The following is a 20,624-nucleotide window of genomic DNA, read 5'->3' as shown; positions in this document are numbered from 1 at the left end:
TTTATAACGAAAAATATTTTCGATTGCAAAGGGTTAAGTGACATCAATTTAAATGATCTACGCAAACGCGTCGTCGAACGAACGCCAAAAGAACTCTTTTACTTGGGAGAACCAAAAAAAAAATTAGTACCAACCCTTAATTTATATAACATTTTCCTTTATGTTACTCGCTAACAGTATCATCAATATTTCACCAGAAAATGATAAATATCTATAACGAAAAATATAAAGGGTTAAGTGGCATCAATTTAAATGATCCACGCAAACGCGTCGTCGAACGAACGCCAAAAGAATTCTTTTACCTGGCAAAACCGTAAACTGACAATGAGTTTCCAAGGAGTCTGTAGCTGTTAGCGGCCGCTGACAAGAAGCCGCTTGTCCCGCCGGTTGCATCGATAAGACCGGCTGAAAATGCATCGCTCGCAGTGAAGGTAGAACGAAGGTTGGTACTTACGGACTGGTATTTTCTTCGGATCAACTAAGGTAAGACGTTCTTCGACCTTGTCGATCCTTTGCCGCAACCGGCTACTACGATCGGCAACCGCGGTCAGCTCGGCAGTCAGGTCAGCGAAGATACTCTCGGCGGTGGTTAGCAGGGATGCCAACTGTTTCAGCGAGATGGTCAACGCACCGTTTGCCACTGCCTCCAATTCGGCACCGACCGGCCAACCCTGCGGTGCCGATCCCGTTGGCACGTGTCCGCGGCACAGGTAGCGCGGCTCCACTTTCCGCAGCACGAACGGCATGATTGTTCCACGAAGAAACCAACACATTCACACATAACACTAAACCAAAAACACGGCGCGCACCCGATTCCCGATTGGTGGTATGGTGTGCGATCGTCACCAGATCAAGAACGGGAGATCGTAACCGTCAAGGATCCGGACAACCAAGAGATTCCCATTGGCATACTTCTCTTGTGAATCCCGCGGCACCATTCTAAACCAATCAGAGATCCCGAATCCACTGATCGGCACACTGCACTGTAACAACACTTGTTCTTCACTTAAAATACGAACATTTTACCTGCATTCGGGGATTCTCCACTCGGCGCGCATTCTTCGGATGATCTACGGCACATTCAGCCCAATTGGTAAGGATCTGATTTGCTTCACTGAGAATTATCGGTACAGAAGTTAGGAGGATGCTGGTTAAAATAAAACGCGAGTTTTCGTTCGGTGATTTTCGCTTAGGAGAACGCCGTAACTGACACTGAACAACGACGCGAAACACACGAAACAGAACACGAAAAGAACGTCCGCGCGACCCGACGACGGTACACGAAATGCCGGCCGGCTTGGTGCCGTGTTGCCGAACTGTTCCCTGCTTCTCTACTCCCATTCAATTCAAGCTAGTCGTACGTGCCCTTCGCGCCGCTACCATTTTAGCCATCTCGCGTAAGTTCCGGTACAGCTCTACCGGCCTGTCGAAGCGCTGCACTGACTTTTCGAATTTCTGGAGTTTTCCTGATGTTGGTTATGTTGGAATGCAATACCTTATGTCGGTAAGATCGCATGGCAAATTATATTACCGACGAATATATTATTACGTTATTTATCATTTTTAAACTTGATACTCTAAATTGTAGATGGCACCACGAAATGTTTGTCTTTTTACGCAATTGATAAATGTTTATTTCAGATCTTCGAACACAAAGTTTTATAAGATGAGAAGTGTACCTTGTCTCTCGTCTCTGCAGAGATTTATCACCCTATTTTAGGATTTTATGGAGATATATATATATATATATATTAAATATTAAGATTAGTAAGCAAACGTCGCATTAACATCGTAGAAGATTGCTTCACGGAAATACATTAGATCTTCGATTTATTATCATATCTCATCAGTGTGTAACCTGTACTTTGTAAGAAATGACGGACACATTAGAAAACATTAATCCAAAGTTATATAGGAAGATAGATGAAAGATTAATAACCGCAGAAGATGAAGATGAAGATATTGCGGATGAATTTGATGCACGTGAAATTTTTGGTACATATTCTTAAATCTTTGGAAATTAATCAATGTTATGTTTTATTTCTTTATCATATTTTTTCTACTATATTCCATTTTTATAGATCTTATAAAAAACATCAATGACCCTGAACATCCCTTAACATTAGAAGAGTTGAATGTGGTAGAGCAGAATCTTATTGAGGTAATTATAATGTCGTAGTAGAATAGTACATTTTTTGTACTTTACATATTGTGTTATTCCAGATTGATAATGAAGCAAACAAAATTCATGTAAAATTTACACCGACAATACCACACTGTAGTATGGCAACATTAATTGGTTTATCAATCAGAGTTCAACTTTTAAGAGCTTTGCCTTCAAGGTTTAAAGTTAATGTAGAAATTACACCAGGTACCCATATGTCAGAAGCAGCAGTAAATAAACAACTTGCTGATAAAGAAAGAGTCGCTGCTGCTCTTGAAAATAGTCATTTACTTGAAGTAATTAATCAATGTGTTGGAGTTAAGAGTTAAATGATAAAATTGCAAAATGTACATTCTAATACAATATTCTATTACTTATTCTTATACAAATACATTTTCTTTTTATTCTAATATCCATAATATTTAAACATATTTTTTAATATATTTAGTAATAAATTATTTATTCTGAACCATTAAATGTTATTAAAAACTTTCTCAATGAAATATATTATCAAGTTATTATTTATCATTAGAATAATGGATGGGAATAATGAATTGTTTATAAAAAACTAAATAATATTACTATATTTGTAAAATTTACACATTTGTTATTTACTCTTTGTTAAAATTTCTGCTGCTGTTGGTGGTCGTTTTTTCGTTGGATCATATTTGAATGTCTTTTTCAAAGGACCTTTCCCTGCATCGTTAAACCGTACTGCATCTGCACGTCTTTTATCTTCCATTTTGCTACTTATTTTGACATTAGTCCAAGCTGAAATACAGTTCAAATTTAGTATATTACATTAAATCTCTTATTATTTCAAATTACCTTCTTTTACGCCTGCCTTGAAAGATTTTGGTTTTTTAGGAAGATTTTCAATGTCATGTTTGACATTTGCTGGAATCTTGAAATACTCTCTTACTGGACCTACTTTTAGTAGTCTGCTTTGTAGTAAGGAGAAAACGTTTGTTGATAACCAATAACATAAAATAGCCTAAAGCAATACATAATTATATAAATGATTAATGTAGATATGAAAAAAGTATGTGTAAACAAAGTGGAATATCTTACCCCTGGCCATTTCATTAAAAATGGAAACAAAACGACTGGCATAGCACGCAGAAAATATTTTACCATAGTGCTCATATTAGCAGTTAATATAAGATTATATTCTATAGATATATACATTGTTGCACAAGTAAGTATAGGTAAAACGTAATATGGATCACAGGTAGTTAAATCTGCAAACCACCATAATCCGCCTTCTTTTAAGCTTTGAACTGGAGCTTCTGTCATTCGTCTCAAACCAATAAGAATTGAGAGAAAAATGGGAAGCTAACAAATATGTTAATTAAATTGTGATTTTTATATAAAAAGAAGATATTATTTTAGACATAATAAAATACATACTTGTAATAAAGATAAACCGAAACTTTTAAAAGGATTCAATTGTTTTTCTTTCATAAATTTAGATAACTCATGGCCACATATAGCAACTACAAGTAATAATAAAGTTTATCACCTTTATAAACAAACTGTAATATTCATTTTATACCTTGGTAATCATCTCCACTCCTTCTTGCTAATGACATATTTAACTGTAATTTTTGTAGTTTTGGTAAATTATTCTGCATATTTACAGCATGTTTTTGTATACGAAGTGCTATTGGAAATATTAATATTCTAACAATCATTGTTCCTGCAAGAATTGCTGCCCACCATGGCATATGACAATAAACATGCAATGCTTCAAAACCTTTTTGAACAATTCCAAAGGGAGAATATCCACCCAATCCCAAGCTCTCTAACGTTGGTTCACCATTTGGATATAATTGAGTTATAGTTTCTACTACGTTTGGTATTTTTGGAATATCTGTAAACCGTATTTTAAATATTAAATTTATTTTTTTTACACTTGAAAAATTTATTAATTACATCAAAATAATTAGTAACCAAGATTGTTAACTAATTGTGAACGCTACAAACATATCACTATGATTTAATGTTATTTATATTATTATAACTAAAGTATACTCCTTCAAGGAAGTAGAAAAGTTATTTTACCTGGTATTTCACTTATCAAAACTTTTTCAGTAATTGGATTAGTTGTGCTTTCTACTACATTCTGAACCTGTTGCTCAGCCGGCACTAAAAAATATATATTTCTACTAATAATTACAGAATTCAGGAATGAAGTACACACACTCATACCTTGTGGAGTATTTATTGTAGGTGCATCTAGTTTTGGATTAATTGCATTTTGAGGTTGGACTGAAGTAGTTGCAACGAATCTAATTACTTTCTAAAAAGAAATATATTTTAAAGTAACAAAATTTTACTTATACACAATCTAAAATCATAACCTCTGAATACCTGTAACCTTTGAGATACCGGGGCATTTATGTTCGAAGTTAACAACAATTTTCGATTAATACATCTGGTTAATCGTAGCAACATCTTTTTATTTATATCATTTATTCTTAACGTTCAATTGTATGTTTCGCTAAAAAAAAACTATTTAAAAGCTCCTACGTAAAATAGTAATATAATTTTGTAATTTCTTCGAAAACAGCATTTACCAGTAAGAAGAACAGTGCCCCCTCCAAGCACTTTCTGGCTTACGCATTGACCATGTGCAAGGATGGCGCAGAAAACAGTTCACTGAAGAAGCTGTTATTCAATGTTTAGGCGTGTACACACGATTACAATTAATGAATGAATAAAAAGCTAATGTACTATTGTATTTAACAATATCAAAACAATTCAATATTTTTATGTTAATATAATTAATTATTTCAGTCAGTTAAGTTTGGGTTAGATTTAATTAAAAAGAAACCTAAGAATACTTCATATTAAACATTATACGACATGTGATTGTGGGGTGATACTAAAATGATAAAACACTTTTTTGCAAAATTTTATATCTCAATTTTCCCATAGCCAAAACTCCCTCTCGTAGACGTATCTTAAATCTGTGATCTAAATCACAATTCAAACGCTGCAAATAATATGTAAATACTTATGTCTGCAAGTTCGCATGTTGGTATTTAAAAAAAATCTATAAAATATTAAAAATATACATTCATAAGCAGAGAATGTATCAATATTGAATTATTTATTGTAACCTTCTTCTGATGCAGTAAAAAAGCATAAGTTATTATAAAAGATATGTATGTATAAAAAGATATCGTAAAACATGCTAAACAGGCTAACTTCGTATTTTGAAAGGGAAAGGTCTTTTATTATGATAAACGAATCAAATGGAATGAAATGACTTCGGCAGACAAAGTGTAGCATCATAATGTACGATATAGTCTTGACATTTGAACCCTTTTAGATTTGGGCATCTGCCATCAAATAAGAATCGACCAGCTTCAATATTTAACATTCACGATGTTACGGATTCTTTAGCGGAGCAGTTTGCCGCCAACAAGCTTCGAGCACGCATCTGTGCTCATGCTGAGGAAAATATTGTTTACAAGTGCCATTACAATATTTACATGTGTTCAAATAATTAGTTGTACAGTGCATTTTGCAAGTTGTGAACTTATCAGCAATTAGTAAAGCTATTTATATAAAAATATAAAAACTTTCGTTATATATAGATATAACGTTTATAGATGTTAAACTAGTATGCTTAACAAATACCGATACAGTTTAATGAAAAAATTTTAAGACTGCCGTTTAAAAATTTTATTCTCGTCTTACAAACAGTATGCTACTGTAATTTCAAACTTACATTAAAATATCGAAACTAGTCGGTATGAATACATTTATATAAAAACGACTAATTTGTATCGAGTGCATATTATAAAATTGCATTCTGTCGACGTGTAAATGTGTACATTGCTGAATTCGAAAATGTGTAAAGAAGCTTACGAATTAAATAATATTATTGAATATCTTCAATTTAATTTATTGTATAATTTTTATATCATTTAACTGAGTATTTATATTTATATATTAATAATTTGTTATTTTCATTATAAACGTTATAATATTATCAGCAATCATTATGGCAATGTTTAATTTTGTAACGCGTAGACATCGTAGCGCTAATATTTTTGTTTATTATAAAATTTTCATAATATTGAAATAATTTAAAACATAATGTTTTTAAGAATGAATCTATGACCTTCCGTTAACAATACATTTCGTGTGTTTTATTAAAGTTACCTACTCGTAAAATCTGATATTATTTGTGTTTAATTTTATATGACTGAATGTGTTATTTTTTATAAATACACATTAAACAAACTGCTTTTAGTTAGTTTGCACTGACTTAAGCTATACTATTACATTAACACCTGAACGGAAGTATTTCGAAGTTCGGCCAATGTCGCATACTTGTTTCCAACATATTTTTAGACTGCATCCTCGAAGAGCATTCCGTGACCATCAGACGATCTGTTAGACAATGATGACGCTTCGCCCGCGTGTCATTAACAGCATTGACTTCACTACCATGAATACAACCATGCTTACTGCAGCCATAGATTAATTCAAAATTTTATTATAAAAAATAAATAATTTAAAAATCTTTACAATATTATATGTATGAAATTTCATTAAATACTTATTGTTAGTATTTCGAAGCTGCTGGTAAATAGTTCTTTCTTTAATTAATTTTATTTAAAACCGGTTATAGACTAGGTTGAATTTATCTGATATTTAAGTGAATTTAATTATATATTAACATTAGTAATTAACGCCTTTTATTAACAATTTCAGTTGTACGTCGGAAACCTCTAATAACTTATATGTTTACTCAGACGGTAGTTATTTCAATGTCTGAAGTTATATTTAACGACAGTACGCTTTGGCTAGACTCCTAAAACTATTCGACATTATTTCTAATAAATATTGATATAATTAAAAAAACTGTAATACTGACACTTTCTGACATTGATTTTTAACAATGTTATACATTTTACAATATAATGATTATTCTGTTTTTTCTGGTTTTTACTCAAGTAAATATGTATACCAAGGTCTTATTTCTAATACATAGAGAGTTCTCAATATTTCTTAAACTTTTAATAAAATGTTTAAACATATTAATGTTACTTGTACTTATTTACAGAGCCATATGATGGATTTCAAATCAGTGAGCCCTTCATTGACCAGAACATTGTGCATATTATTCATCTAATCCAACATTTTTTATTCAATTAATTTAATATTTTATTGCATGGCATTTTGACTATATTATAGAAAAGGTACAATTGTTTTATGTAATAATAACTGCGCTCTATTAATTGTACGATTACCACATCTTTTATTTATATTCTTTAATGTTATTATTAAGGTTCCAAGAGAAAAGTTTGTATTAACAATGAAAAAAAAGAAACTATTATTCTTACGACAAAGTTACTTTGGTCTGGAATAAATATTCATTGTAAACCTGATAAGTATTGCTTGAAGGAAGGATGACCGTGATATACCAATATCAAGTTGCAAATTCCACAAGGGGTGGATTCACCCGGCTCCTTTTTATGTGGAGAGGTTCTCTTTACAAGCTTATCTATAGGGAACTTCTACTATTTTTATTTCTTTTTGCTGCACTTTCTGCTATTTATCGATACCTACTTAATGCTGTGCAGAAAAAGTTTGTAATTAAACAGTTGCTATCTTTTAACAGATTAAGAAATAAAAATATTAATTGAACATTTATTTTCAGAGAATTCGAACAAATTGTTATTTATTGTGATAATTTCATTAATTTAATTCCATTAAGTTTCGTTCTTGGATTCTATGTATCATACGTTGCTCAGAGATGGTGGCAACAATATCAAGCTATACCTTGGCCAGATAAGTGAGTCACAATAATAAATGTATAATAAATTACTAAAAGATTTCCTATAAATATGTTCTTTCAGAGTAATGCATTCAATTGCATTATATGTTGTGGGAAACGACGAGTACAGTCGTATACTCCGAAGAACACTGATGCGTTATTTAAATCTTTCTTTAATACTTGTTTTAAGATCGATTAGTTCTTCAGTGAAAAAACGGTTTCCAACGCACGATCATGTTGTTGATTCTGGTAAAGTATTTAAATTAGTAAAATTTAATTCATAAATACTTACATTTAAAACATGTTTTTTTTTTAACATTAGCATACTAATTTTAACTCATAGCACGTATTGAAGAACAAAAATATATTTATGTTTGCTTACATTGAAGAAAGTTAAAGTGACAAGCAAAATTTGCGATAAACTGATGGAGCTAATAATAACAAAATCTCAACAATAGAACTGAACAATGTCATCAAACACCAATAGAAAGTTAATTTTAATCAAGATGAACACTCTTCTGGCATATTGGGTATACATTATTTTTTTCAAGTATTTTTATTATATTGTAAGTTTTATGTTGTGAAAAATGTGTAAAAATATGTTATAAACAAAAGAAATATATACCTTAAATTTACAAACAATAAAACAATCAAGACAATTAAGTTTCTTAATATAAATAACTTAATTAACAATTAAAATCATCTGTTAATAATTTTCTAATATTATTGAATTAATAATATGATCATTAATAGAGACATGAATGTGTTACAGGATTTATGACAACACTAGAATTGGAATTATTTCTTGCAGTACCAAGTTTAGAATTCAATACATATTGGATCCCTTGTACATGGTTTATTAATCTTCTAAAAGAAGCACGTGAAAATCAAAGAATTCTTGATCCTCAAGGAATAAAATTAATTATGGAGGTATCATATAAGTTGAAAGCAATATATGCATTATTTGAATTATAATGGTTATAGTATTGAATGGTTATTATAGGAATTTAATGAATTTCGTACAAAATGTGGTCTCCTGTGGAGTTACGATTGGATATCTATTCCATTAGTTTATACACAAGTAGTAACATTAGCAACTTATAGTTTCTTTGGTGTTGCATTACTCGCTCGTCAATACATTGAAGGTAAAGAGAAACAATTCCAACTGCAAATTGACGTTTACGTACCAGTTTTTACGATTTTACAATTTTTCTTCTTCATGGGGTTATTAAAGGTATTTTTTATTTTACTAAAATATGCAAAACGAAAAAAACTGTGCTTTATTTACGAGATTGAATTTCATTTTAATAGGTAGCAGAACAGTTAATCAATCCATTTGGAGAAGATGACGAAGACTTTGAGTTGAATTGGATAATTGATCGCCATACAAAAGTGACTACAAATTTCTTTTTTTTCTGTAATACTAATTCTTTGGATATTTTATATTTGTATTTATCGTAGGTATCATATCTTGGAGTAGATACTCTAATGAATCGATGTCCACCATTAGTCAAAGATATTTACTTTGACGCTGAGAATCTAATTCTGCCATACACAGAAGCGGCGGCTGTTCATAAAAAGAAAACATACCGTGGTAGTGTTGCTAACATGACGTTAGTATTTATAACTACCTTTTATACTGTTAAAACCTATTTAAAATATAAAGTACTTTTTTTATTAAAATTGGATAATATACTATAATTAATTTTCTTAATTGATACTTCTACGGGTAATTGGTATTTACAGAGTTCCAGAAGAAAAGCAAACAATGTTTTTACCAAATGTTATAGAGGAAGACGAAGAAGAAATGAGAACGTCATTATATACATCAAATATGAGTTTAACCATTCATGGTAATGATAGTCCGACGTGTGAAAGACGGTAAATTTTAACAGAACAATATTAGAATTAGATGAAAGTAAACTAAGCTATGAAGTCTCATTAAGTTAGATTCGTTTGCTTCAGCCAGATCAACTTGTATCCTGAAACACCTACAGCGGTTGATCAAAGTCACTCTGAAACAATTTTACAATTTGATATTCGAGAACCATCGTCGTGTGTTACTCAAACAGAACAACGATCAAAAACGATAACAGAAACTGGGAGAAGATTTCCAACAAAATATTCATCATTACGGATCGATCAAAATCGGAAACCATTCTTTGCACTAACAAAAAGTCCCAAGATTATTTTACAGTCTTCAGCAAGCACATCCAACTTATCACGTCCTACAAGACAAATCATAGATACACCCACAGTATACAATAGTAGTATCAACCCATGGAAAGAATATATTTCAAAAGACTGTAGAAAATCCATGTTAGAGGTAACTCCAGATCAATCCCCAGAAGTGATGGGTAGTCAATTACAACTGCCACAAGTAAACTTACCGTTGAAAGCGAAACGCCCTCGACATATGGTGAGAAGACACAAATCTATAGAAGTTCCCTCAAAAAAAGGTATTCAATGGACACGAGTTGTGAAAACGCGACCGCAAAAAACTACGCCTGATGATGCATCACCTGTTGAAGAAATATTGCTTGAAACAAGGAGCTCTCCTAATTTAAAACATTTAGGTGATGATTCATAGGAACCAACGAACGATACACATGTTGATGAACCAACTTCCTCTGACAAAGGAAAGTGAGTCTAAAAATTTAAAATATGTAAATGTGATACTATTTTTAAAGTTAAATCGATGTAAGGAAACATATAAAGAATATAAATTATTTTTTCTTATTTAGCAAAGATATAAATTCATGAATGTTTTTAACATTAATTAAATTACATGTTTTTTAAATTATTCGAAACTATACAGCGATGTCAATGCAAAATTACATTAATATTGAATACATGGCAACATAAATTCTATAAATGGTTATTTAAAAAAGGATACGTATTTAGAAGCAATTCTGTACTTACCTTAAATTATTTAGTCTTCACCTACATATTTGTTTTCATCATTTTTTAAAAGTAAAATAAAAAGTACTCTGGTATCTCTAAAAAAAGACATTTTTAATCGATTTTCCGCACACGTTATTATCTTACATATTTGGATAAATTGTATAATAGGGATTCTTAAATTGTTTCGCATTAACCGTATAAACATTTGGGTCCTCCATCGCAAATGGTTGAATAATATTCGGTCCCAGACTTTTTTGATTATGCACATTCGCGATCATGTATTGCGGCGTAGGCGTAGGTTGTCCAACAGTAGCATCTTCCACCAGCTTTCTTTGCGAGTAGATCAAAACTTGTGACACATTTACATCCTGTTCTGGTCCAGTATTTTCCACAGAAACTGTAAACGCAGTAGTAGATAGTTGTTTCGCCTTACATTTTTTTCTGTGTGCATATAAGGAACCGGCATTATTATATCTCTTTGTACAAATATTGCATGCATATGGTCGTTGACCAGTATGCGTATATGTGTGTTCATTTAACGAGGTCAGTCTTCTAAATGATTTTGTACAAATTTGACAATGATATTTTGCTTCTCCTGTGTGCATTGTTATATGACGTGCCAATGTGTTTGCACGCGCGAAGGCTCTACTGCAATACTGACAAATATAAGGTTTCTCTCCACTGTGTGTTCGGAGATGCAATTGTAAGTAAGTGCTCTTCGTGAAAGCTCTACTGCACACGTTGCAAACATAGGGTTTAACTCCTGTATGTGTACGCATATGTGCAACAAGTGAACCACTCTGAGCAAAACATTTACTGCACACCTCACAAAGAAACCTTTTTTGAGTTTCTTTAACACGCGTGTGGCGTTCCATGTGATTCGTTAGAGACTGAGCCTGTGCAAAGGACTTGGGACACATTGCACACTTATGTGGTCTGTTGTGACGATCCTAAAAATATTTTTATTTTTTATAATAGTAATTTTTAAATATAAGAATTCTTTACTTTCAATTTTATATTATAAAAGGTACTTACCTTTTTTCTACCTTCTAAACAATTTCCCTTATTTATACTGTCTGTGTCATCTTTATCATCTAAATCAGAGCTATCGAATATTTGACCCTTATGCTTTGATTGTTCATGATCTTTTAGTTTATCTATTCTTGAAAATCCTTTACCACAAGTTGCACATGTGTATTTTAATCCACTATGTGTAGAGAGGTGCCTCTTCAGATTTCTCTTCGTTGCAAATAACTTTCCACATTGAGTACATTGTAAACTCTCAGCGGGAAGGTTTTCATCTTCTTCATCTTCTTCATCTCCCTCCTCTTCATTATCTTCTTCTTCTTCAACATTTTCTACAGATCTTTCCTTTTCTGAGCACTGATACGTTTCATCTGCTTCTTCGGATTTATACTCTGGATGATTTCTAACATGAGTTACAAAAGATTTTTGATAAGTAAATTGTTTTGAACACACATTACAAGTAAATTTTAAATTTTTTCGTTGTTCTTTTAAGGAATCGTCATTCTTTTGCATTTTTATTCTTTTGTCCTAAAATATAAAAAAAAATAAGTGCTGTTGTGTTATTATCAAACTAATTACAGAAAAATAACAAGGAAAAATAAAAAATAAATTTTCATATTAACATCTAAAAAATTAATATAGACTTACTTGAATATTTTTATTTTTTTTATCCTGTACATTTGTTATTTCTTTTTCTTGTTCATAACTAATTCTCCTATCATTAATATCTTCCTTCTTATTATCTGTATTATGACAAATTGCAACATGATTTTTTACCTTCGCAAGGGTGGAATACTGTTTATCACAAATGTAACAAACATATCTTAATTTAGTTTTTCGTTTATGTACAATTGCATGCCTTCGCAATGCCATTTTCGTATGGAAGGATTTAATACACTGTGTACATCGTAATCTATTTGTGCGTGATATAAGAGATTTTTCTTCATCATCTTGTATACTATCCGCTTTTGATGATTCTTCCAATATTGGTTGATCTTCTGATACTTCAACTTTATTTACATCATCATTAATTGAAGTATCCTTCTTTGTTTCTACACGTTCATTCAACAAAGATAACTCTTCTGGTTTTACAGAATTATTTATTTTATTGTCTCCCTTCTTTTCATTAAATTTGGATGATTCTCGTTTCATTAAATTACTTTGTTCTACAGCATCTGCTAAAAGATCCTTATAAACATTCACATTCTCTGCGGCTTTATTCTGTTCTATCTCATTTAATTGACTTTGCGTTTCTTTCTCATAGGAAAATAAATTTCTTTCTGTGCTTAAACAAAAAGAGGTATCATCCTTTGTAAAACAAAAGTTATCAGAACAAAAGTTTATAGAACACTCTCCTTGCTTTTCTGTGCTTTCCTTTTCAGAAGATATAACATTAGATATCACATCAGCAATTATTGCTGAGACTATGCTAGCGCCGCTATCCGAGTCATTGGAAGAGGACTTTAATTTCAGAATTCGACGGAGTTCTTCATCAGTATTTTGTATTTGACACTTAAAGTCATAAGACGCGTCTAAACGTTGATTACAAGGCAAACAGATCACCGGTGGCAAACCATCTCCTTCTTCTACCTAGAAGTATAAAACATGTACTATTGTAATGATAATTAAACGTTCGATACCCATTATTATATAGTTTGCCACTGTTATTAAAGTTAAATGGTTTACTGTAAACAAATAAACCTTCATTTAAAGATGAATAACAGGTAATATAGTACAGTTGAATTTATAAATACGAGTATTAAATAAATTTAATAGAATATTACCACAAATTAATATTATCTACATACAACAAAAAGTAAAAAGTTTTCAAAGTAAAATTTTATATATAACATATCATATGAACAATTGCTTTTTACAATAAAACATTTGAAAAAATATAGTGAATTTTAATTAAAAAACAGTAATTTTTTATCTGCATGCGTTTAAAATTTAAAATTAGTTTGTTATCCATTCTCGTTAGATTCAATCATTTCGAGTAAACAGCACAAACTATATCACTTTAAGAACTTTTTCAAAAGTCACGCAAAACCTACAATATGATACATTAAAAGATAAACAAATGAAATTGTATTTTAAAATATTCACTTTTGTAATGGTATTATGATAAAAAGAGTGACTAACTAACCTGTACGGAAGCAACGGCCATAAGTTTACGAGGAATAGCGTCTCCATTTCGAAATAGTTCACAAATTTCAACAGCTCTTTTTAAACAAATTCGACACTTATCTTCGTAGATCTGTTCATATGTATCAACTAGCTTATCCTTGTTTGAAATTTCCATTTTAATGCATTTGGAAGTTAAGCTATGACTCGAACTCCCCTCCTCGGAAATCGAGGATGTTTTTGACATTTTTGATGCTGAATGGACTTGTAATTATTGTAAAGTAGCTTTGTCAGGATCTGTGAAATTATATTACAAAAGAATTTGTTAATTAGTGCATTTCTAATATTAGAAAATCGAATTATTATAATAAATAATGGTTTTATAATAGGGTATAGGAAATAATTTAATTAACGTAAAATAATGTAAAAATAATACATACTTTGTTATGTTAAATAGGTTTGAATAATTAGTATGAATCGTTAATAAATTCTAAATCGTTTTAGAATGCTACGTAGATATTATAGAAATTAATGTTATACAATATATATTCACGTTACAGTGAATTCATTGCAATTTAAACATTTAAAAAAATAGTGGCTGCTTTAGTTGTTTGTGAAAACAACAGCAAAAGTGTTGTTATTATTAACTGTTACATTTTATATACTACATTATATAGTAATGTTAATTTGTATACTCCTTGTAATGCTTTACTTGTCATTTTCTTCCTAACCTCTATGTTCAGTTAACAAGCAATAAATCATTTTCTTATGTTTAAGAATAAACATAAAAGATGTATAAAGAATACGAATAAGAATTAGAAAGAAATGTTAGGAAATAAAGGTAAACGAGTACTCATTATAATTTGAAATATTTTGCATTTTTTATTGTTCGAATTTATTACTTAAGTGCAATCAACGTTACAATAGATTTTGAGTATAGACATATTCAACAAAACATGTACAAGTATACGGTCTGTACACGTATCACAGAGTAAATACAGTTGCATTTATTTAAGGATCCTTCGATTATATTTATAACGTGCCTGTAATAAGGGCGAAATTCAAATTAGAATCATAATGTTTTCTTTCATGACATTTTTCAGGTTTATGTTCATAATTTCGAGTTCAACTTAACGTATATTTATACGATATCAACAATTAAGTATTCGAATGAAGGAATAATAGGTGTTTCAGTGTGTTACATGATGCAGTTAAGCAATAAAGAATTAGTATGCAGAAAACAATCATTAATATTGAAAAATAATATAAAGTACAATCATTGTAAACTGTTACTTTTAGAAAAGCAGTTGCATTGATCTGTATAATATTAAAATTCAAAATCAATGCACGCCAGTGTGCGTTTTCACGCTTTTAAATAATTATAATACCATCAATCATCACGTTACACAGTGCGTCAGACGCGCATGCGCGTATTATTTGAATTCAAATAACGTACTTACTATTTTCCAATTTAACGCGCGAATTGATATTTCCTTTTATTTGCAAAATATATTATCACGATAAATGTAAAGCTGTAAAACTGTACCTTAGATAGAAAAGAAATTTCACCGCAATTTAAATTTGTTAAATATGCACATAATACTTTACTAGATACACGTTTAATGTGAACGTTCGTAGTATTAATGACTCGAACAGTGACGGTTACCCGAAAGTGTCAAGAAGTCATAATTTTTCACCCAATCGATATTTTTTTATTGAAACTATTACTAAACAATTTGTATGTTTTTTTTACAGAATGTGTTGTGTAAACGATAAACAAGTTGATCGTTGATGACAGTTCGACTTCCGTACACATAAAGTTCAGGATTTAAATCACTTATGCAGAAAGTTCAATGGAAACTCGAGGATCAACATGTAAATCATTTCATTTGTACGCGATGGAAAAATAAGTAGGTAGACTGCGGACGTTTTAGTGAAATAATAGCTTTATCGAAAAGATTGGATAGAATTATAATTCTTTCATTAATGAATTCAGTAGAAGTGCCAAAAGTTTACAAGAAACGAAGATCCGCAGTCTATGAATAAGATTCATTTTATCAATATAGAAAGTGTAAGTGTTAAATATACAATTCAGACAAAGGAGTACCGATATCTATTACATCTTTATATAAGACGATAATGGTATTTGCATATCAGTACCCCCATATCAGTAACTTAACATTAAAGATCATAGTAGAAGGCATACACATTTACAGATATGCGCAAATTATTAACTCAATCTGTTTCTCAAAGGTTGCTATAGTTTTAAAGAAATTTTAAGAACTTGTCATTTAATTAATTACATAAATGTTTCTGAAGTTACAGGTTTAGTATAGCAATAAGAAAATATGAGATAAATATGTTAAACGGTTGACATTTTCACGAGCGTTATCAGTTATTATCTTAAACGTTTTAGTATATATTTTCGCATGGTTTAATTTCTATTACATGGTTCAATGTTCAAATGTAGCAATCAAAATGTCATTTATAAATAGAATTCCTATTTCTTACATTTATTTTCACAGTCGAGCGTAATAATTTGCACATCGCTGTTCAAGCACCTGTAAATAAATTTAAGGTCAGACGTTCACATTGTACAATGTTATTGCAATATAAAAATGATTCCAAGTAATTCTAATTAAGTTCGATTACAAAGATTGTAATATAAAAATATATGTATAAAGATCGATACACTCGTCGCATACATGAGTCGTCCACGGAACGGATAAAGTATCACAATGGCATTAGCATGGAAATCTTCGCATGGCGCTCAAAAAAATATTTATGAAATGATTCGCGTCCACTTTTTCATCGTTTATGTGTCGATTAGTTCAAAGTGTTCATGATATTCTGTTTGCTGGATAAATCTATCGATGAAGGTAAAATATGTTCTTCGCGGTTCCACGTAATAATCCAAAACCACTTTTTTTTATTTCGTCAGTTCAAGTTCAATATAATTGCCATTATGAAATATTTACGTGTAGAAGTGCATTTAATTAAAAAAAAAGACACAAAATGTTCTGCTTTTCACTTATAAACGAACGTAATTTGAACAAGTGCATCGAAACGAAGGAATTGCGCATGCACGGGAAATCTAGAACCAATAATCAAGGATATTTTAAGGTCATTGTAATTTCGTTCAACCCTACTGTTCTATTTATTGCGAACAACCGTTATTGTTCGATTGCCATACTTCGCTGGTCACATAATTTTTCAATAACTCACGGAGATGAATTTTAAACAGAGATCTATCTTCTTCCAGAAACTTCAATAAATTGAGAATTCCATGAAATTCTTCACGAAGATATTTTTTCTTATTATGCTCCACGTATCCGTGTATATAATAATTATATAAGATTCTTAATCTATTCGCGATAACATATTCAAAATAAGATCAAGTTAGAAACGTTTGTTAACTTTATAGTTTGACTGTGTGTAGTATAGATACGATTCATATAAATTCCATTAAAAAATTTGTAAAATGTAGGATTTCCCTTTCATTCGAATCGATTTAGATAATTAATTAAGCTTCAATTTTCATTTAGCAAATTTCTCAAGTATTGTCTTACTTCGTTACACGACTTGATGACCTTTAAATGTCCTTGACATCGTCATCTACCAATTCTTCCCTTATACGTATATCGCACTGTTACTTCGAGAAGCAATTAAACGAATCGATTGTTAATTAGTGAAAGATAAAATATATTCCTCTCGCGCGTGTCAGGTAAATTGTAATCTGATTCTGATTTTCACAGAACGGATCGTGCGAAACGAGGATTTGCATAAACGACCGCGGACTAATCGCGATGGCACGGTTGTTGGTGGATTTCAAAGAGTCGTGTTTAATATTGGTTAATTGTTAACGGTAAAGTTAATAGATTGTAACTACACATTTATATCACCGATGAAATTATGGTCTCAATCACATTCTCAATTCGACTCAACTCAACATACTCGAACGAGAATTGTACGAAATCTTCCGCGAGAAACGTTATTTGCTACACTCTACGCGAGGCTTGTCCAACCCGCGGCCGAAGACGGTTGTGAATGCGGTCCAACATGAGGTTGCGACTAAAAGATCCATTAATCATACAACTAACACAAGTTAAATATGCTGTGAACTCTTTGCGGTCGAATGTCGCCGCAATGGCCACTGCGAGTTTCAATATTTAAAATCAAAAACTGCAAATCAATAATTTCATTATTCAACCAACGAAAGATTGACATGTGGTTTTGTTTCTTTTTTTTAGTATTTAAAACTCCGATGTGTAATTCAGTATTTGATGGAAAAAAATGTTAGTTTAACCCTTAGCACTCCAGGTTGTTTTGTAATCTATCAGCAACTGCAACTAATTTTTATAGTATTCCTAACGAAAATGAGAAATGCTATAACATTTCTTCGATCTTTTATTTTCCTTCTCAGTACAAAATTTGGATATGTGGAAAATTGAATAATTTTAGGGTAGTTTCTTTAAGATCCATTAAAATGTTTAATATTATAACCGGTGCAATGTTGAAGCCTACAGAGTTCAAAGGGTTAAGACAGTCTCTTCAGCAAAGTGTTCGTAGAAAATCGTTTAGGAGTTAATTTATGCGCGGCCCACAGCAACCCGTCTTCTTTCAAGAAGGAAACCAAAAGGTTGGACATCCCTGCTCTACATCCTGTCTCTGCTATGCTTTCGAGGTTTGTACAATCTTGTGCTTGTTTCTTTTTCCCTCCTCAAAGCGAATAATGCTCGATACATCTGTAATTGTCAACTAACTGGCTACTCGGTAACCTACTATTGCTTTTCCTCCGGATGATTATTCGTTATTCTTGTGTAATGGAGTTTTCGTGGGTCTCGTCGACGTTAACGTTGAACGGTATACAATAAATTGTCGACAGAATCTTGGATATATTTGTAAGACCGTAACGTATTTATGTACAAGGTGTACCAGAAATAATTACCGTTATATAATTAGATATCGTATTTTTCTTATTTCGTGTACTTCGAAATACACGTGAAATCGTACGGCATTCAAAGTGTTAAAGGAAAGTTTCTCAGATATTATCACAGCACCTTCGCATTATTTTATGAATAGAATCATCTAATAGACATGATCATTTTCTATTTCGTTTAAATAGAACAATTTATACGGTACTTTCATGGGAATAAAGTTTCTCCTGTATTTTGCATTTTATAATCTACGAAATATCCGTTAAATAATTTATTGTTAGTTTTTTTTTTAATATACCTTTAATATTTTTCTATCTCTGATCTGTTGTATCTTTTATAATTAACAATAAATAATGAAAGAGTAATCAGGCGTTAATCATTTCTGCGACACCTCGTATATTATATTATTCTCGCGAAAAATAATGAATCTGCGTTTGTCTCATTTAAAAATAAAGTATTCGTACAATTCCCTCCTGGTCACGTCGCGCGACGTTACGGGAGGAAACTGAACTCCGTTCTCGTTCTCCGCGAGAAAAATACCTGCTCGTGGAATCTGTTACATCTATCGGGTTAGATCACAATCACTTATTGCACCGCGTGATTAATTCGGAAAAAAGACCGGCTATGTACAAAGTATATCTCGTATTATTCCCTTTATGCATTTGGTGTTCGTATGTGTTCGTGTGTGCTGTTGAAAAAAGTCTATCGATTGGAAAGGAAAATCAATCAATCGAAAGTCCATAAATCTCGGACAATTTTCAATCATACTTTACATTCGAATTCGGACGCTTTAGGTTTTCTCGCAAACATTTACAACACGGTTAAATCGAAGCAAATAACCAATAAACAAATAAAAAGCGCTTTATTTTCAAAACGTGTACTAAATAATGAATTCGTATATTTATATTGTACATTTCGTTTATAAACGAATTTACAAATATTCCAATGAACGTTGTAACTTGTAGAAATAATCTTTACGCGGATAATTGTCGAAGAATGAAGTAAGATATCAAAATTTACTATGCAAGAGAAAAATTAGTTTCCGATCCATAGATAACGAATCTCGTCGTGCCTCTCTAAAATTCTCTAGTCGCATCTTTTCAACGAAAGAACAAGCGGAATCACGTGTTCGGAATCGAAGTGTGAAACGTAATTAGGTAACATCCGCTTCGGTGGTTAATTGTACCGTCGAAGACGATAGAGGATCAATCATAGAAAAATACGATCGCGATTAGAAATGAAAGACTCGAGTATTCGGAGAATTAGGAACCTGTTTCATCTCCACGATCGCTTCAATCTCTCCGCGGAACATGTCGAACTTCACTTCTTTGTTCCGGAATTTTCGCTTGGTTCTTGGTCTGCAGTGCACGATTGTCGACAATGACTGTGTACTTTTTTTTTTCTTTTCTAACGGGTTTTATTTATCTCCGACTTTCGATCTCGACTTCGGTTCGATTGAAGGGGTACCGAGTGTCCGCGGAATATTATCCTTGACCATTCGCGCAGCGATTCTCGTCACGATCGCGAGTACAATACCCTAAACGCTACACCTCTCTACGGTGATATTGAAATTTAAGTACGTTTACTTCGCCAAAGTTTCGAAAGCTTTCGGCGGGGCCACGCCAACCCGAGGGCGCAAGTAATTTCAGATAAATAATTTACATGGAAAAAA

At 31.6% G+C, this 20,624-nt stretch overlaps 5 protein-coding genes across 14 annotated transcripts in view; 2 read left to right on the top strand and 3 right to left on the bottom strand.

Moving 5' to 3' along the window:
• gukh (NHS actin remodeling regulator GUK-holder) overlaps nucleotides 1-1,397 on the bottom strand; it is a 167,572-nt gene extending 166,175 nt beyond the window's left edge. The window contains exon 1 of the mRNA XM_031975444.2: nucleotides 455-1,397. Coding sequence (XP_031831304.1) covers nucleotides 455-773 — 319 coding nt within the window. The 5' untranslated portion in view covers nucleotides 774-1,397. The remainder of the gene's footprint in view (nucleotides 1-454) is intronic.
• Nucleotides 1,398-1,627: 230 nt separating this feature from the next.
• Nucleotides 1,628-2,574, top strand: galla-2 (MIP18 family protein galla-2). The gene is made up of 3 exons (XM_031975633.2): nucleotides 1,628-1,995; nucleotides 2,082-2,161; nucleotides 2,224-2,574. The coding sequence occupies exons 1-3, from the start codon at nucleotides 1,875-1,877 to the stop codon at nucleotides 2,491-2,493; spliced, it is 471 nt and encodes a 156-aa protein (XP_031831493.1). The 5' UTR covers nucleotides 1,628-1,874; the 3' UTR covers nucleotides 2,494-2,574.
• A 144-nt stretch (nucleotides 2,575-2,718) lies between these two features.
• Nucleotides 2,719-4,849, bottom strand: LOC116426530 (mitochondrial inner membrane protein OXA1L-like). The gene is made up of 9 exons (XM_031975597.2): nucleotides 4,744-4,849; nucleotides 4,538-4,667; nucleotides 4,376-4,466; nucleotides 4,229-4,312; nucleotides 3,720-4,037; nucleotides 3,575-3,660; nucleotides 3,236-3,499; nucleotides 2,993-3,158; nucleotides 2,719-2,935 (listed from the first exon to the last, which is right to left on the bottom strand). Exons 2-9 carry the CDS (start codon nucleotides 4,619-4,621, stop codon nucleotides 2,772-2,774), a joined length of 1,257 nt encoding a protein of 418 aa, XP_031831457.1. The 5' UTR covers nucleotides 4,622-4,667; nucleotides 4,744-4,849; the 3' UTR covers nucleotides 2,719-2,771.
• Nucleotides 4,850-5,516: 667 nt separating this feature from the next.
• Nucleotides 5,517-16,855, top strand: LOC116426526 (bestrophin-4). 10 transcript variants are annotated; one of them, XR_004234929.2, is made up of 12 exons: nucleotides 5,517-5,724; nucleotides 7,248-7,383; nucleotides 7,473-7,772; nucleotides 7,845-7,979; nucleotides 8,044-8,210; nucleotides 8,734-8,891; nucleotides 8,965-9,195; nucleotides 9,273-9,353; nucleotides 9,423-9,574; nucleotides 9,708-9,842; nucleotides 9,927-10,604; nucleotides 15,771-16,855. XR_004234929.2 is itself a non-coding variant. In XM_031975586.2 (12 exons), the coding sequence occupies exons 4-12, from the start codon at nucleotides 7,594-7,596 to the stop codon at nucleotides 10,549-10,551; spliced, it is 1,863 nt and encodes a 620-aa protein (XP_031831446.2). In that variant the 5' UTR covers nucleotides 5,517-5,724; nucleotides 6,533-6,766; nucleotides 7,248-7,383; nucleotides 7,473-7,593; the 3' UTR covers nucleotides 10,552-10,964. The 10 variants fall into 10 exon arrangements, 9 of the variants coding, with proteins under 9 accessions (XP_031831446.2, XP_031831443.2, XP_031831451.2 ...); XM_031975586.2 differs by lacking the exon at nucleotides 15,771-16,855 and adding an exon at nucleotides 6,533-6,766 and having other exon boundaries at nucleotides 9,927-10,964; XM_031975583.2 differs by lacking the exon at nucleotides 15,771-16,855 and adding an exon at nucleotides 6,533-6,766 and having other exon boundaries at nucleotides 5,517-5,925; nucleotides 9,927-10,964.
• The window catches only part of LOC116426523 (uncharacterized), a 26,287-nt gene continuing 16,622 nt past the window's right edge, over nucleotides 10,960-20,624 (bottom strand). The window contains exons 8-11 of the mRNA XM_076369965.1: nucleotides 14,038-14,235; nucleotides 12,540-13,481; nucleotides 11,901-12,419; nucleotides 10,960-11,815 (exon numbers count right to left, since the gene is read on the bottom strand). Of these exons, the coding sequence (XP_076226080.1) occupies nucleotides 11,006-11,815; nucleotides 11,901-12,419; nucleotides 12,540-13,481; nucleotides 14,038-14,235 (2,469 nt within the window). The 3' untranslated portion in view covers nucleotides 10,960-11,005. The remainder of the gene's footprint in view (nucleotides 11,816-11,900; nucleotides 12,420-12,539; nucleotides 13,482-14,037; nucleotides 14,236-20,624) is intronic.

This window comes from Nomia melanderi, chromosome 8 (assembly GCF_051020985.1).
Source record: "Nomia melanderi isolate GNS246 chromosome 8, iyNomMela1, whole genome shotgun sequence".
Classification (NCBI taxonomy): Eukaryota; Metazoa; Arthropoda; class Insecta; order Hymenoptera; family Halictidae; genus Nomia; species Nomia melanderi.
Note: the sequence above shows the minus strand (reverse complement) of the source record. Positions and strands in the feature narration are given on the sequence as shown.

Coding starts and splice junctions, on each gene's coding strand:
- galla-2 (XM_031975633.2), top strand. CDS start 1,875: ATGACGGACACATTAGAAAACATTAATCCAAAGTTATATAGGAAGATA. Junction 1,996..2,081: donor TGATGCACGTGAAATTTTTG/GTACATATTCTT, acceptor CCATTTTTATAG/ATCTTATAAAAAACATCAAT. Junction 2,162..2,223: donor TAGAGCAGAATCTTATTGAG/GTAATTATAATG, acceptor GTGTTATTCCAG/ATTGATAATGAAGCAAACAA.
- LOC116426530 (XM_031975597.2), bottom strand. CDS start 4,621: ATGTTGCTACGATTAACCAGATGTATTAATCGAAAATTGTTGTTAACT. Junction 3,500..3,574: donor TCGGTTTATCTTTATTACAA/GTATGTATTTTA, acceptor CATATTTGTTAG/CTTCCCATTTTTCTCTCAAT. Junction 2,936..2,992: donor CAAGGCAGGCGTAAAAGAAG/GTAATTTGAAAT, acceptor ACTGTATTTCAG/CTTGGACTAATGTCAAAATA.
- LOC116426526 (XM_031975586.2), top strand. CDS start 7,594: ATGACCGTGATATACCAATATCAAGTTGCAAATTCCACAAGGGGTGGA. Junction 7,773..7,844: donor CTTAATGCTGTGCAGAAAAA/GTTTGTAATTAA, acceptor ATTTATTTTCAG/AGAATTCGAACAAATTGTTA. Junction 9,843..9,926: donor AGTCCGACGTGTGAAAGACG/GTAAATTTTAAC, acceptor CGTTTGCTTCAG/CCAGATCAACTTGTATCCTG.